We start from the raw sequence: 16063 nt of genomic DNA on the forward strand, positions 1-16063 counted from the left end.
TAGTCTCATGCCGCTTCGCCGAGAGAGTGTTATGGCTAATCTTGAGGAATTTTCGAGATCGCTTCTCGTTTCGAACACGCGCCTAAGCCTAACGAGAGAAATTTTTTTTTCTGAAATGCGAGCGCCATCTGTCGCTAAAGTCGGGAGATAGGCGCGACGACGGCATATGGCCTCTGAGATGGGAGGATTTCGGAGGCTATGGTAGACAGCTTGTACTGCTTGTCTGTTTCGTTGCAGATCGACGGACATGTGAAGTAAAAATACAACGCGCTCCTGGCTTCCATTGTGCTGCCTATCGCACTTTCCGGACGCACACACACATCGAATTAGGTGCCCTGTGTACGCGAAATTCAAAGCGTAATGGAATAGCGTCCCGCACGTAAACTACGCTATCACGCTATACTAAAACTCTCTTTCTGCAAAGTTCGTTTGCGGAACGGTAACGCTATTTCCCGTAACCCCGCTATTACGCTAACGCTAAACTAAAACTGTCTATTGGCTCGTTTAGCGTTCCGCGCATGCGCATTTCGATCCCGCTATTCCGGTACGCCCGCTATTCCGGTAACCACGCTAAACTAAAACTGTCTAATAGACAGATGTTAGTTCTGGCATTATAGAGAGTTAAAGAGTCAGCGTGGCGATGCCGTGTTCGGGGGCCACCATTGGCGTTACATAAAGCTCTGGAGTGAGGGAAAGGTAGTTATTTTTAAGAAGAAGGAAGTTTTAAGCGCTAGATTTTCCAGTGTTTGGATACCATGTCGTTTTATTAGGGCTGTCGGGGAATCAGTAATGCGGTACTTTGAAAAAATAAATCTGATTGCTTTACGCTGAATAATTTCTAGTGCATCAATGTTAGTTTTAGTGTAACGGTCCCATACTATGCATGCATACTTAAGTTTTGGTCTTATTAGTGATCTGTAGGCTAAAAGTTTAGTTTCAGCGGGAGCTTGTTTTAGTTCATGACGTAGAAGGCAAAGTTTACGAAAGGCTGAGTCGCATACGTTAGTAATGTGAGTGTTCCAGTTTAGGCTATTTGCTATTGTGACGCCAAGATATTTGTATTCCGTCACCTCGGTTAGCGGTTCAGATAATAGGGCATCAGGAAACGTTTGACTACTTAATTTTTTAGTTATGTTCATGTTAGCATTTAGTTCTATATTCCAGCGACTGCATCAAGAAAGAAGATTTTGAAGGTTGTTGTTCAGGGTTATCTGGTCACCGCCGCCGGTTACTTCACCAAACAGCACACAATCATCAGCGAATAATTTTATTCGAACATGTTCAGTGATTACACTGGTAATGTCATTAATATATATTAAAAACAATAAAGGCTCTAGAACGCTATCCTGAGGGACACCTGAGGTAACTGGGAGTTCACGAGAATGGTACATATCAACACTTACAAACTGTTTTCTGTTCGTGAGGTACGCTGAAACCCAATTAATAATGAAACAAGGAAGGTTAATTAATCGAAGCTTTTCAATCAATTTCGAGTGCGCAACAAGGTCAAATGCTTTCCTGATGTGTAAAAATATTACATCTACCTGACCGGATTTGTCTAAAATATTCGTAAGAGAATGGATAACCGATGTTAATGAATGTCCGCAGATGGCGTGGTACAACGAGTAAAAATTCTGGTCCTTCAGTGCCTAAGCTGCGACGGTAGAGAACGCCGTCGCGAAGTACGAACATGCACAAAGTAGCCGCCCAATTTCCAGAATTGAGACGATCGATGAGAAAACGTAAGCCATCATCACGCCGTTGTGCAGTGTGAATGTCACGCAGATCAGAAATTGCCAGGGCGCAAGCATCGCTGTCATGCGCATCATCTGGAGTTATGACAGTCGTTTCCGGTGTACCCCAGGGTTCCGTATGGGCCCCTATCCTGTTCCTTCTATTCATAAACGACATAACTAGTCAGGTTGAATCCAAGATTAGGTTATTTGCAGAGCACTGCGTCTTGTATAGAGAAGTATTAGGGCGACAAGATCAAATTAGTCTTAACAAGGATTTTGCGTTGATAGCCCAATGGTGTGAGAACTGGCAAATGGCCATCAACTTTTATAAAACAGTTTCAATGTCGGTAACAAAAAAGAAAGCCAAACTTAGTTTTCCGTACGGCAAGGACGGTATATGATGGGAAGGCTTAGGAGTGAGGATCAACGGCGAATATCTCAGCAACCTTCGGTTTGCAGATGACATTGTCCTGTTCAGCAACAATGGGGACGAATTACAGCAAATGATTGAGCACCTTATCAAGAAAGTGTAAGAATGGGGTTGAAGGTGAATATGCAGAAGACAAACATAATGTTCAATAACCTGGCAAGAGAACAAGAATTTAGGATCGCCAGTCAGCCTCTAGAGTCTGTCAAGGAGCACGTTTATCTAGGTCAATTAATCACAGGGGACCCTGATCACGAGAAAGAAATTTACAGAAGAATAAAATTGGGTTGGAGTGCCTACGGCAGGCATTGCCAAATCCTGGCTGGGAGCTTACCACTGTCATTGAAAAGAAAAGTGTACAATCATTGCATCCTACCGGTGCTAACATATGGGGCAGAAACTTGGAGGTTAACAAAGAAGCTCGAGAACAAGTTAAGGACCGCACTGCAGAGAGCGATGGAACGAAAAATCTTAGGACTGACGTTAAGAGACAGGTAGAGAGCGGTGTGGATCAGAGAACAAACGGGGATAGTCGATATTCTAGTTGACATTAAGCGGAAGAAATGGAGCTGGGCAGGCCATGTAATGCGTAGGATGGATAACCGGTGGACCATTAGGGTTACAGAATGGATACCAAGAGAAGGGAAGCGCAGTCGAGGTCGGCAGAAAACCAGATGGGATGATGAAGTTAGGAAATTTGCAGGCGCAAGTTGGAATACGCTAGCGCACGACAGGGGCAATTGGAGATCGCAGGGAGAGGCCTTCGTCCTTCAGTGGACATTAAATATAGGATGATGATGGTATCATCCTTAACACTGTCACTCAGTATAAATACTTGGGCGTAGTCGTATCATCAGATCTAGGATGGTCGGCTCATGTAGAGCACGTGGCAAGTAAATCGATGCGAAAGCTACTGTTTTTAAAGCGGGCTTTGCGATACTCTACGAAGGAAGCCAAGCTCTTGGCTTATGTGACGTTCATACGTCCTATCTTAGAATATGCGAGCGTGGCGTTGTTTCCGTTCGCGCAAGATCAAATAGCTACGCTTGACGCTGTCCAGCGAAAAGCGGCGCGTTTTATCTGTAACAGATATGGAAACATCGACTCGCCTACGCAGACGCTGTCCTAGATCGGCCTGCATACACTAACCAGTCATGCGATGCTGTACCGACTCCTATCTCATACTTTCCCCGGCCCGCACAGCAAGCTATCCCGAGCGCAGGCTACAACTTTCCCCCTGCTACAAATCAACACTTACCCCTCGTTACACCGTTACAGCAAGATCTACCCTGACATTTACCCCAATCTCACGTGCCATATCTGCAAGACACAGCCAGCCACGCTTCCACACATGCTTTTGGACTGTACACAACAATACCCCGACACTAACCCCACGACACTCTCGTCGACATGGCACGCTGCCCTGCGTAGCTCCAACCTCGACGACCAACTCTGGGCGACCCAGCAAGCCTGCGAGGGGGCGAAGAGGCAACACCTCGACGTCCACACGTGGGAGGCCTAAACCCAGCCACCACCTCTTGCATGGTTTTAATAAAGTTTATTTAGTCAGTCAGTCATCCTGCATAATAAGGTTAAAGTGGATCCTGACACCTACCTTTCATATAACACGTCTAGAGAAACACGTCATAAGCATCTACCTACACTCCAAAAATATTTCTGCGCTAACAATACATTTAGTTATTCGTTCTTCCCGCGAGCGGTTCGTGACAGGAATGCTCTAGTACCGACGGTGGTCGCACAGCCTACCGTAGACAAATTTGTTGAACTTGCTGGCCAAACTGTGCTGTCAGCAACGAGTAAGTGGTGCTATCATTATTGTATTTATCATTGTTTTACTTACCAGGTAAATTGGAAATCTGGGATTTGATATTGTGTATGATGTTATCAATTTTATATCTCATGTGCTTGTCTTTAGTTTTTTCCTTGCAGTACACAGTATGTAACTGAAATAAGTTATTCATGTGTTAGCATTTTGTCCTACTCAATGCTGTTAACATATAGGTTCATTACCTTTAACATATTCTACGTAGTTACCCTATTGTATACTCATGTGAACGCCTGCACCACAATGTATGCAGACCCTTCTAACCACTCCTGTAAAAATCCCTGATGGGCTTGACAGTATCACGAAATAAATAAATATATAAATATTCAGGGCGGTCGACAGGATGACGGGAGAGGCAGTCAGCATCATTGCGCAAGCGGCCTGACTTGTATAAGACAACAAATGAATATTCTTGGAGCCGTAACGTCCATCTACCCACTCGTTAATTCAGTGGGGTCTTTAAGTGACGAGAGCTAACACAAAGCGTGGTGATCGGTAACCACGGAAAATGTGTGGCCGTACAAGTGGGGGCGGAATTTGGCTACTGCCCAAACTAACGCCAGGCACTCCCGTTCAGTGATTGAAAAATGCCTCTCGGCGGGTGACAGGAGGCAGCTGGCGTTTGCAATTACGCGCTCTCTGCTACGCTGTGATTGAAGGAGTACAGCCCCAATTCCATGCTCACAGGCATCCGTGTGAAGTTCAGTGGTGGCAGATGGATCATAATGAGCAAGCAATGGGGGAGCCGTTAGCAAGACTAGGAGGGCGGAGAAGGTTTTGGTTTGAGCAGGGTCCCCACGTGAATGCAACGTCCTTCTTAAGTAACTCGGTGAGTGTGCGGCGGTGTCGGCGAAATTCTTGATCAAACGACAGAAATATTAGCATAGTCCCACAAAGATTCGTATACGTCTGCGGTAGGAGACGGAACAGGAAAGTTCTAGACAGCGCGAATCTTGTCCGGGTCGGGTTGAACGCCGGCGGCACTGACGAGATGGCCAAGAACGGTAACTTGGCGGTGTCCAAAGTGGCACTTGGATGAGTTCAACTGCAGGCCGGCGCGTCGGAAAACAGCCAAAATGGCCGACAGACGTGTTAGATGACTCACAAAAGTTGGTGAAAAGACTATCACATCGTATAGATAACACAGACATGCGGATCATTTATAGCCGCGAAGTAAGGAGTCCATCATTATTTCGAAGGTTGCCGGGGCATTACAAAGGCCGAACAGCATAACCTTGAATTGGTGGAGGCCGTCAGGTGTTACGAAAGCAGGTTTCACGCGGTCCATGTCATCTACCGAGATTTGCCATAGCCTGATCGAAGGTCTATGGGCGAAAAGTACTTGGCTCCGTGCAAGCAGTCCAAAGCGGTAAGGGGTAGATATCCTTGCGCGTGATTTTATTGAGATGCCGTTAATCGACCCAAAAGCACCAACTGCCGTTCTTCTTGACAAGGACAACAGAGGACGCCCACGGACTGGAAGATGGCTCGATAACGCCTTTAGTCAACATGATCGACTTCTCGTTGTATATCACTTGTCGTTTGGCATGTGAAACCCGGTACGTACGACGGCGTGTCCGATTGGCGTCTCCGGTGTAAATACGATGGGTGACCACCGATGTCTGGGCCAAACGGCGGCCGTCAAGGTAAAAAATGCCGTGGTAAGTTTCAAAGGGACGGCGTATGTCAACAGTTTGTGCAGGAAGGAGGTCCGGTGCAATCATCCTGCTAAGTAGTTCGTATGTGACTAGAGTCGGTGAATCAGAGGTTCCTGTAGAAGGCGGCGGAATTTCGGCGCAAGCGCCGATATCTCACAATCGTTGACAGGCAAGATGTCGCCCAAAGACATGCCTCTGGGAACAATTTGAGTCGAGCAGTTAAAATTGAGGAGAGGGAGCGAACTCTGATTGCCTGTAACAGTGAGCACGGTATGTGGAACAGCGAAATTCCTTTCAAGCCGTATGTCAGTGGTGGGACATAGCACGTAGACGCCGTCAGGAACAGATGGAAACATTAGAGTGACGTACGTAGTGGCTTGAGGCGACAGGCGGATGTCTTCGGCAGAACACAACCGTGGCTGTGTGACTGGTGGACTATATAACATCCGTGGGGTAGCTCAAGCTGAATGACACTAGACGCGCAAAGACGGCTGAATGGGATGATAGAAAGTCTAAGTCGAGTATAGCGTCATAAGGCCTTTGTTATAAAACGGCAAGTAACAGTTTTAGGCGCCCCGCGATGCCAATACGAGCAGTGCACATACCAAGCACGGTAGGCGTTCCTCCATCGGCGACGCGGAGTGCGTGATGCAGCCGGTGGGAGGACTTTGTTCAGCAGTCGGCGCAATTGGGCACTCATTACGTATATGTGCGCACCAGTGTCAATGCTTGTGAACGGGACTGGTGACGTCGGAATGACGACGAGGGACTCTTCCAAGCAGCACATGCGTCGTTGTTTGGCTGTTGCGGTTCAAATGTAGGCTGGTAACGACACTGGCTCTGTTCGGGGCGATAATAACTGGTTTATGGCGGTCTCAGAGGGGAAGAGACAGTACGGTTGTTACAATAGTGAGCAACGTGACCGATGCGCCTGCAGGCGAAACAGATTGGTCGATCGTCTGCGGTTTGCACTCGGCTGGATTTCGGTAGTGTGCAGGATACCGCTGACCATTGGATGGGCGAGAGCATTAGACAGCTTTGAAACGACAAAGGCGCATACAGAATGAACTCCAAGATCCAGGGTTAGTACTAGTTGTAAAACATAAATACCTCAGAAAGTGGATAGGAAAACGGTTCCGCGGTAGCTCAATGGTGAGAGCATCACACGCGTAATGTTAAGATGTGGGTTCGTTCCCCACCTGCGGACAGTTTTTTGTTCATCAATTTTCATTTTCATTAATTTATCATTTCTTTAATTCAATTATTAAGTACAAGTAATTTCCCCTATGTTGTCCTTGGTGTTATTGTTTGTTGTTGGCTTCTTATGATATGCTTATATATATATATATATATATATATATATATATATTGATTGTGCTGGAGATTATCGGTGCCGGCACGGTGAAGTGTTGTCCTTGCTGTTATTGTTTGTTGGCTTCTTATGACATGCTTATTCACAAAATCGGGCCCCTCGGTTCCCTTTCTTCTCGTTCACTACATAACGAGGGCTCGAATCCGGCAAAAATGATGCCTGTAGGTAGCATATGTGGGTTTATTGACCAGTTGCCATCACCCAAAAAGATCACGTGCTCGTGACGCCTGCGGCAGAAAGGATGTTCCAGATCCGCCCTATGGTTTATGAGTGGTGGCGCTAACACTCCGGGTTCTAGTTGTAAAACATAAATACTCCAGAAAGTGGATGGGAAAACGGTTCCGCGGTAGCTCAATGGTGAGAGCATCGCACGCGTAATGCGAAGACATGGGTACGTTCCCACCTGCGGACAGTTGTTTTTTCATCCATTTTAATTTTCATTAATTTATCATTTCTTTAATTCAATTATTAAGTACAAGTAATTTCCCCTATGTTGTCCTTGGTGTTATTGTTTGTTGGCTTCTTATGATATGCTTATATATATATATATATTGTGCTGGAGATTATCGGTGCCGGCACGGTGAAGTGTAAAAGAGGAAGTCGACGAACTAGAAGTGCGCGCTCGATCGGTTTCCCGCTGAGACTGCTCCGTCTTCTTGTACTTCTGTCAGACGCCCTGTGGACTTACAAGAACGTCCCGTGACATTTGCTGGAGGTGCGGGGTAACGTCTTCTCCGACCTGGAGCTCCGCAGCCGTACGTTGCCATCTGCGGCCACAATGACCGACGACGCCGGCCCTTCGCAATCCGCTCCCCCCCCCCCCCCCCCGGCTGTCGTGTGTTCTGGTGCGGTACGTCAGCGCGACCCTGCCATGTTCAGCGGCACCGACGATCACGACGTGGAGGACTGGCTTGCAGAGTATGACCGCGTTAGCACGCATAACAAGTGGGCTGACCGCGACAAGCTGACCAATGCCATCTTTTATGTGACTTATGTGGCAAATCTGTGGTTTAGAAACCACGAAGCCGAGTTCACAACCTGGTCAGCTTTCACCGAGACCCTCACTTCGGTCTTCGGCCGTCCCGCTGTGCGCATACTCTGTGCTGAACACCGTTTGCGTGGTCGCGCTCAACAAAGCGGTGAAACCTTCGCGAGCTACATTGAGGACGTCATCGACCTCTGTAAGCGCGTGAATTCGTCCATGACCAAAGCCGATAAGATAAGGCATATTATGAAAGGCATATACGACGATGCCTTCCATATGCTCGTGGACAAGAACCCTACGACAGTAGCACAAGTAATTGAGCTCTGTCAAAGCTTCGACGAGCTGGGCAAGCAGTGTCTTTCCACCCGTCGCACCAGTTTGCAATCCGCGGACCTCTCGGCCTTGGAGCCTGGATCCCTTAGCGCTGATCACTCCGGCTTGCTGCCGCAGATTCAGCAATACATTCGGGAAGAAGTGGCTCGCCAGCTATCTCTTGTGGAGTGTGTTGCTGAGCCTGCTTCCACACTAGAACCGTCGCTCCGTCGGGTGATCCAAGCACAAGTTTCTGAGGCGCTCCCACCTCCCTCTCCACCACCGCCCGTGACTGCCCCTCTGACTTACGCTGCCGCTCTCAACCGAACTCCTCCGCGACCGATGCCTACTACCTCTTGTGACTTGTGACTCTGCCCCCGTCACGACAGCTCTTTTTACACCATCTGAAAATTGTGCGCGTCGACGGAACCTTCTATGCCCGTTTGCAGTCGTCACATTCACCGATGGTTCCGCTGCCATTTATGCGTGTAATCAATTTTCCTCTCCTTCAACTCTCTTAGACGGTGAATGTGTGGGGTGTCTCGACACTCTTGACATTATTAGTCCATTTGACCTACCTTCCGATAGGTCGCCACTGCCTATCGGTGCCGTCACTTCTGCTACCGCACCAATCTCGCGTTCCCCCGATGTTTTCTTGCATATACCGTCGACAACGCGCTTACGCCCACTCAACGCAGTGAAGTTGTTGAACTTCTTGAACGTTTCCGTGCTTCTTTCGACCTCGGCCAACCTTCCTCGGCCAAACAAGCAACCATGTACAAACAAGATGGCTGTCGAGACCAATTTCACCTCGACACGTCGAATCGTCGTTTTCTGACTTTGGCGCCATTCTTAGTTGCGCCGTAAAAATATCTACCGAGCTGCCAGTTTAGGCTTCTCTGGGCTCCTTGAAGCCCTTGGGTTCAGGGATATCACGGAGACAGTAAACATGTCCCGTCCGTCCATCCGTCCGTCCATTCTTTGATTATTTCCCATCGAGGAAGGCCCTTTCATCGGCGTCGCCAAGACGGCAACAGTCCCCGACACCGACGAGATGGGCAAACAAGCGCCCCAACTCGGCAGAGTGCGCATTCTTTGGGGGCGTTCCCCGATTCCACCCCCTTCATCAGCGGCCGCCTACCTGGCGACGTGGCCAGTCGCCGGCATCTCGTTCGCGACCAACTGGATGGCAGCGGTGAAATGAATCCTAACCCCGAGCCGCGACCAACTGGATGGACGCGGTGAGATCGACCCTTCAGCCAACGCCAGTCACCGGCATCTGGTTCGCGATCAACTGAATCGCCGTGGTGAGATGGACCCTGCAGCCAACGCCAGTCACCAACAACTGATTCAAGAGCGACTGGCTGACAGCGGCAAGATGGAACCTGCAGTCAACGCCAATCGCCAACTGGTTCGCGAGCGGCTGGAAGAACGCAGCGCATCATGACTGCATAGTACAGGGTGAGTCTGGCTTTTCGCTTGAGTCATCGGATCTTTTAGCCTAGACTTTCTAAAAACCGATGGAGCGTGTACAACTACCCATTTTGATACTGTGGTTGTTGCGCATCTCAGCAGAAAGCAGCTTTCAGCATAGATCTGAACCAGCTACTAAAGCCAGACCTCATACCTGTGTGGGAGTAATCGGGACGTAGAGACCTACCGGAATTGTAATCAGTTAAAAGGCGACCCAGGATTTACGTCTTCTTGCAATTGATTCGATACGATGGAGGAGAACTTGGTGCTACTTCTGTGTGTAGGCGTTTGTTTTCTGCTATATTTTCCAGGCTTCAGTTTTTCTTGGGAAAACAGAATTGAACCGCTGGTAGTTTTTTTACTTGCATTGCAATTTGTGCGGGTTTCGCAGCAAGTTTTGTGGAATAGCTGAGCCAAAGCCTAAAGTAGTGACCATGGACCTCATGAGTTTGACGAGAGCTAGCTTGTTGCGGTTGTGTGAAGAGCTCGATGTAGAAGTAGATGAGGACAGGTCAGAAGCCGAAATTAAGCAATTTTAGAAAGCAACAAGGATCAGGAATACTTTGAATACTTCGGCAACTTAATTCTAAAAGAACAGGAAGCAATTGACCATGAGCAGGAATTGAAAAGACAGGAATGGATTAAGCAACAATACGAAGAGATAGAAGCTCTCAATCAAGAGGTTGAAAGATTGGAACAGGGTTTTGAAGTGGAGCAACAGAAATGTCAGGCACCCGTACAAGTAGAGCACGGAAAGTGCGAACAAGTAGCACGCACGGTTCTACCGATGGTAGAAAGCATGGCTGATCCCCCTGAGCCTAATGGTACGTTCACAGGTGAGGCCAGATCCGTAGACCGTGACGTAGTTCTTGAGGAGTCCGGTAATGGGGACCGGATTGAGCGCGACGAGGTACTGTGCCAATGGAATATTAGAGAAGCAGCTAGGCCAGCTGTGTACGATTTGGAACAGTTATCCAGGGAGTACGTCGCGAAGGTAGCTCTTGCAGAAGTCCGAAGTGGCCCCTATTCGTCAGACAAGAGCACCAGTGCAAAGTCCAATCGGTCAGGAAAGTGCGCTAAAGCACAATGTAGTCAGGGCAGTGCAGTTGTGGACAGCTCCCATGTATACGCGCTACTTTGCGCAAATGAAAATAGCTGCATTGTCCCTGTGTGTTTGAAGCTCTCCGCCAGTCGAGGTAGCATTGAGAGGAATGATTTACCCGCAAATCATCCGGACTGTGCGGTTGAGACGGAAATAGTGACCGATGAAATAAGTGCCGGTCAGCACGAGATTCAAGCGGAAGGCTTGAAAATGAGCACTAGTAAACGTGCTAAGATGAAACGGCGTCGCAAAGTCGGGAATGTGGCAGACAGGGCAACGCGGCCGAACAAAGGCACTAAACCCAGTGGGGAGTGCAGTCAAAGAGTTCGAACGGCGCGTGCGTTCCTTGGAATGTTTTCAGACAGATCGCGTCCGAACCGCCGAAGGAGGAAGAAAAGAAAGGGTCGTTCGGCGCGAAAGTGGGGGGAGCCATGTTTTGAGGCAACAACAACAACAACAACAAAAGCGAAGGTGGCGCGAAGGGGGCAATTATGTTCCCCCTCGTTCGGTTCTTTTCGAGCGGTATTAGGCATGACACTGGAGGGTGAGGCGGGAAGGCGACGCGAATCGGTCACGCACGGCGCTCAGAAGGCATGAGGCCTGTTTGTACAGTATCGGGGGCGGGCAGCGAGGAGAATAACCTACGTGTCCTTTCTATTCCCTCGTTGACAAGACAAGTTTTCAGACCGCGCCCACCTAGAGTACGGCTTAAAATTAGGTCGCAGCCGTAGGCTATTCGGAACAAAAAGCGGCGATACAGGGATTGTGGAAACATCATTTTGTTTGTTTCTTTATTTTTTGTGTTTGGTTAATTGTTTTAAGATCTCCGAGACTTGAGATCATTTTGATATGCCCGTTTCGAGCTGTGTTTAAATTTCTTTGTTTTAGAAGCTCATCGATATTTTGAAAGAGCTGGTTCGCGCGCGTTTAAATTTTTGAAACTTTTTTTCGACGTGTCGTTCCTTTTTAGACAAATAGGCTTCTTTTTTGTAAGAGATACGCTTGCAGTGTCCGGTTCAGGCTATTTGTTTGAAGCCTGTAGTGGCGCGCTTGATTATCACTTCACTTTTAGAAATGTTCGCGAGTCTTGTCGTGTTAGCGTGTAATTTACGCCAGATTTTTTTGTTGTATCTTTAGTGTGTGTCCTATATGGACAAGAGAAAGAAATTGTTAGTGCGTGATTCGCACGTATTAAATGTGAATGTTGTCCGCAAAGTTAAATCGACTCTGACAGTACATCCACGATGCAAATGTGGCTCTGAGTGGCACTAGTACGTACGATACTAGCGGATGTACGACTGTTCATAGCGTTTGTGCTGCGTATGATATTTGAATTATAATTTATTGAGAGCATTTCCGAGTATTCTACCTGTGCTCTCTGCAGCACGACGATCTCGTTTTGGTGAACTCAGAGGTTCATCAGAGCTTGCTTTGGCGGCACCAAATTTTGGGTCCAAATTATTGGGACAAGCGACGCCTTGTGGATTTAAATGGATTTCGGGCGCTTGCACACCATGTGGCGCTTCGTCACCGGGAATGACTCTTCCGTATCGGATATTGCGAGAAGGTTGCACAATCCTTATCTAATTTCAAAATTGTGGGCTTCAGCGAAGGTTTAGTAATTTGATGGCTGCTTGGTGCTATTATTAAATAAGGGCACGTGCGTTAATTTGTTCGCTAGACCCGATGGCTCTCGGTGCGAGCAAAGCGCTTTCCGAGTGCCCTGTGGTTCGTGTGTGTGCTTGTGTATTCCCAGGAAGAAGGCCACAACGAGGTTAATGCTGGGACCTCATGCTCGAGTGTGTGATTGGCCATCATTTCAAGAAGAAACCCCGAGTTCACGACTGAGCACCGACGCTTCGGGCAACCTGACAGCTGGTCACCCTCAGGTCGGATCTTCCGGTGGGGGTTCAGTCTGTTGATCTTCAGACTGTCTGTTGATCTTCAGGATCTTCAGTCTGTTGCGTCCCGAATCGGCCGGGCGCATTCTTTGATTATTTCCCATCGAGGAATGCCCTTCCATCGGCGTCGCCCAGATGGCAACAGTCCCCGACACCGACGAGACGGGCAAACAAGCGCCCCAACTCGGCAGTGCGCATTCTTTGGGGGCTTCCCCCGATTCCACCCCCTCCATCAGCGGCCGCCTACCTGGCGACGTGGCCCGACACCGGCAGTGCCGATCGGACAAAGAAGCTCACTTAGAAGCGACCGACCACAACCGCCATCCTTCGTTAGAAGCGGAGATTAGCGTGAAGACCATTCTCCCCACCTTGGCAAGATGACCATTGGAGGGCAAAAAACTAAGTCACCGACTTTCGTGGAAGGAGTGTCAACCCCCTGTTTCCGGATTGCCTGGTCCTTGCTTCGAAGGTGCAACATTAGATGCGGAGTTCAGTGAACAATACGACCCCTCTGATTGGCCGCATCAAGGTCATCTGATTCCCTAGTCGGGTCAACTAGGGAAGACGAATGTTTGAGTGCAGTGGTGTCTCCTGACGTGTTCTGATATGTGCTCAGGCATGTAGTGAGCTGAGACTTCCAAAGTGCTCCCCCATGGAGTGGGCTTCCGTATTTGGAGCCACTATAAATATGTAGAATAAACCCTTTTTTTATCGCTCTTACTCCCGGACGTACTCATCCCTCTGGCTGAAGGATCACCGGCCTAAACGCTACCCGTTCCCAACACCATCCATCCATCCACATGCGTTCCTTGGCTTTCGCACTCACCCCTCTAATCTGGTTTCCTGGAAGCGCGTTATGTCAAGTTACCGCCGCTTCGCGAATAGTGGCAGCAGGGTTAAATTGGTCCTAATTATTGCTAGGATACCTTTATGCAAGTCAAAACGTGCACGGAGTACACTGTTTTATTAAGTTAAACTAGATTTTACATCTCGGCCGTTTTCGGAAGGGCTTCACGTCATAATGGTGTATGTTAAAGAGGTGTTAAACAACACGAAGTAGTTTACGTTGTTTACAGACTGGTAACGAGAACTTGCACGTGCAGCGTGATTGCACAGACCACCTTTGGCGCAATGAGTCGACATTGCTATGTTCGATACATTTATCTCATATCTCACGTTTTGCTCTGATACGTAAAATACCAGCAATGTTTTATTTGTATTTTTTCCCTAGATGCAAGCCTTTACGACATCCAACTGTTCCGCTTTCCAAATGCGCGTAGCTCAAACGTATTGTTTATTATGAAGCTTTAGAAATGGTGTCCCCCTAGCGGGCTTTGCGTAGCCGAAACCCCAAACCCTGCTGTACTCATTTTGAGCACTTCTGAGCTCTTTGTCTTCTTTTGTAAGCCTGGTCCATAGCGCCCCCTAACTTTGGATCCCCCTTTTCAAAAACTCGCTAAGAATTTACCTCCCCATCAAACACATCGTAGCAAGGAGCGCGAAAGCTTATGCGCGATATGACACATACACTAAAGAACGTTACCTGATGTTACAAACTATTACTCAAGCACGTGGCAATAAGCCAGCGCTATTGAAATTATTACTGCTGTTAGTAATGCGAGCGCATTACTTGGCTTATTGTGCGACCGCATCGTCATCAGAAAGCAGTGGCAGAAAAGCGGCACACAAAGTACGTCATTTTCATCTAAATAAAAAAAACTATTTAAAAAAATCACCGACGATTACACTACTCTATAATGCAAAATTTGAGCGCAGCTGTATACGTGTTTTCATTTCGCGATATATTCAGGCAAAGAATTTGAGAGAGGCATGTAGCAAAGTCGGCGATCGTATACGAGGTCTGTTAGAAAAGTATCCGACCTTTGGCCGAAGAAAAAAACTGGCATAACTGGAGCGTTGGAAACCTAATCACCCTCAAAGTAATCTCCTTGGGACTCCACACACTTCTCCCAGCGGTGCTGCCATAGATGGAAGCATTCCGAGAAGGCCTCTTTGAGAATGGAGTTTAGCTCAGCTCTCGTTGCAGTCATAATGTCCTCTCTTGTTTGAAATCGCCCTCCTTTCAATGGCCTCTTGATTTTGGGAAACAGACAGAAGTCGCAGGGGGCCATATCAGGAGAGTAAGGAGCCTGTTGAACGACAGGAGTCTGGTTTTTCGCCCACAAAAAAATAGTCTGAATCAAGTGCGAGGAATGTGCAGGAGCATTGTCGTGATGGATGCACCAATTTCCTGTTGACCACAACTCCGGTCTCTTGCGCCGCACAGCATCACGTAGGCGACGAAGGACATCCCTGTACTACTCCTTGGTGATTGTTTGACCCTGTGGTGCATACTCGTGGTGTACCACACCGCGGGAGTCAAAGAAAGCAGTCGGCATCACTTTGATGTTGCTGCGCACTTGGCGGGCCTTCTTTGGTCTTGGTGACGTAGAATGCTTCCACTGTGACGACTGGGATTTGGTTTCCGGGTCGTACCCGTTCACCCAAGACTCATCACCAGTGATTGTGGTGTTCATGAAGTCGGGGTCACTGTTTGTGGAATCCTGCATGTCCTGTGAGACTTCAACACGAAGTTGCTTTTGCTCCACCGTAAGCAGCTTCGGCATGAATTTCGCCGCAACTCTCTTCATGGCCAAATCTTCTGTCATAAAGGAATCTGCAGAAAAAGTGCTGATGCCCACCTCTTCCGCAATTTCTCGGATAGTCACACGACGGTCCCGCATCACCACAGCGTTCACTTCGGGAATGACCTGGTCATTTCGGCATGTTGATGGCCGACCGGCGCGTGGCTCGCTCTCCACCGATGTGCGGCCGTCTTTAAACCGGTTGTACCACTCCTTAATCTGTGTGCTGCTCATAGCATCGTCACCGAAAGCCGTCTGAATCTTCCGAATGGTTTCCACTTGACTGTCGCCCAGTTCCTGGCAAAATTTGAGGCAGTATCGCTGCTCCAGTCACTCCGCCATTTTCCTTGCAATAAAAAACCGACGAGAGCACTGCGCACTACCTCCCAAACACTACGTCCCAGCGACTAACGCTATCGGCAGGCGGCAAAAAATGCGCGCATGCGCACGAAGGTTCAAGGTCGGCTGATGCAAGCGCGACTGTTTCATATCCATCAGGTGTTCGCAAAAAAAATAAGGTAGGATACTTTTCTAACAGACCTGGTATAATTGGAAGACACATGAACATATATACGCGTCTAAACAGAGGGTGCAGAAACGCGAAAA

General features: G+C 48.2%; 1 protein-coding gene across 1 annotated transcript; it reads right to left on the reverse strand.

The window, feature by feature from the left end:
* Window positions 1-15061: 15061 nt before the first annotated feature.
* On the reverse strand, window positions 15062-15813 carry LOC119453316 (histone-lysine N-methyltransferase SETMAR-like). Its single transcript, XM_049661021.1, has one exon. It carries the CDS (start codon window positions 15689-15691, stop codon window positions 15131-15133), a length of 561 nt encoding a protein of 186 aa, XP_049516978.1. The 5' UTR covers window positions 15692-15813; the 3' UTR covers window positions 15062-15130.
* Between the last annotated feature and the right edge of the window lie 250 nt (window positions 15814-16063).

This window comes from Dermacentor silvarum, chromosome 1, assembly GCF_013339745.2.
Source record: "Dermacentor silvarum isolate Dsil-2018 chromosome 1, BIME_Dsil_1.4, whole genome shotgun sequence".
NCBI classification, from domain to species: Eukaryota; Metazoa; Arthropoda; class Arachnida; order Ixodida; family Ixodidae; genus Dermacentor; species Dermacentor silvarum.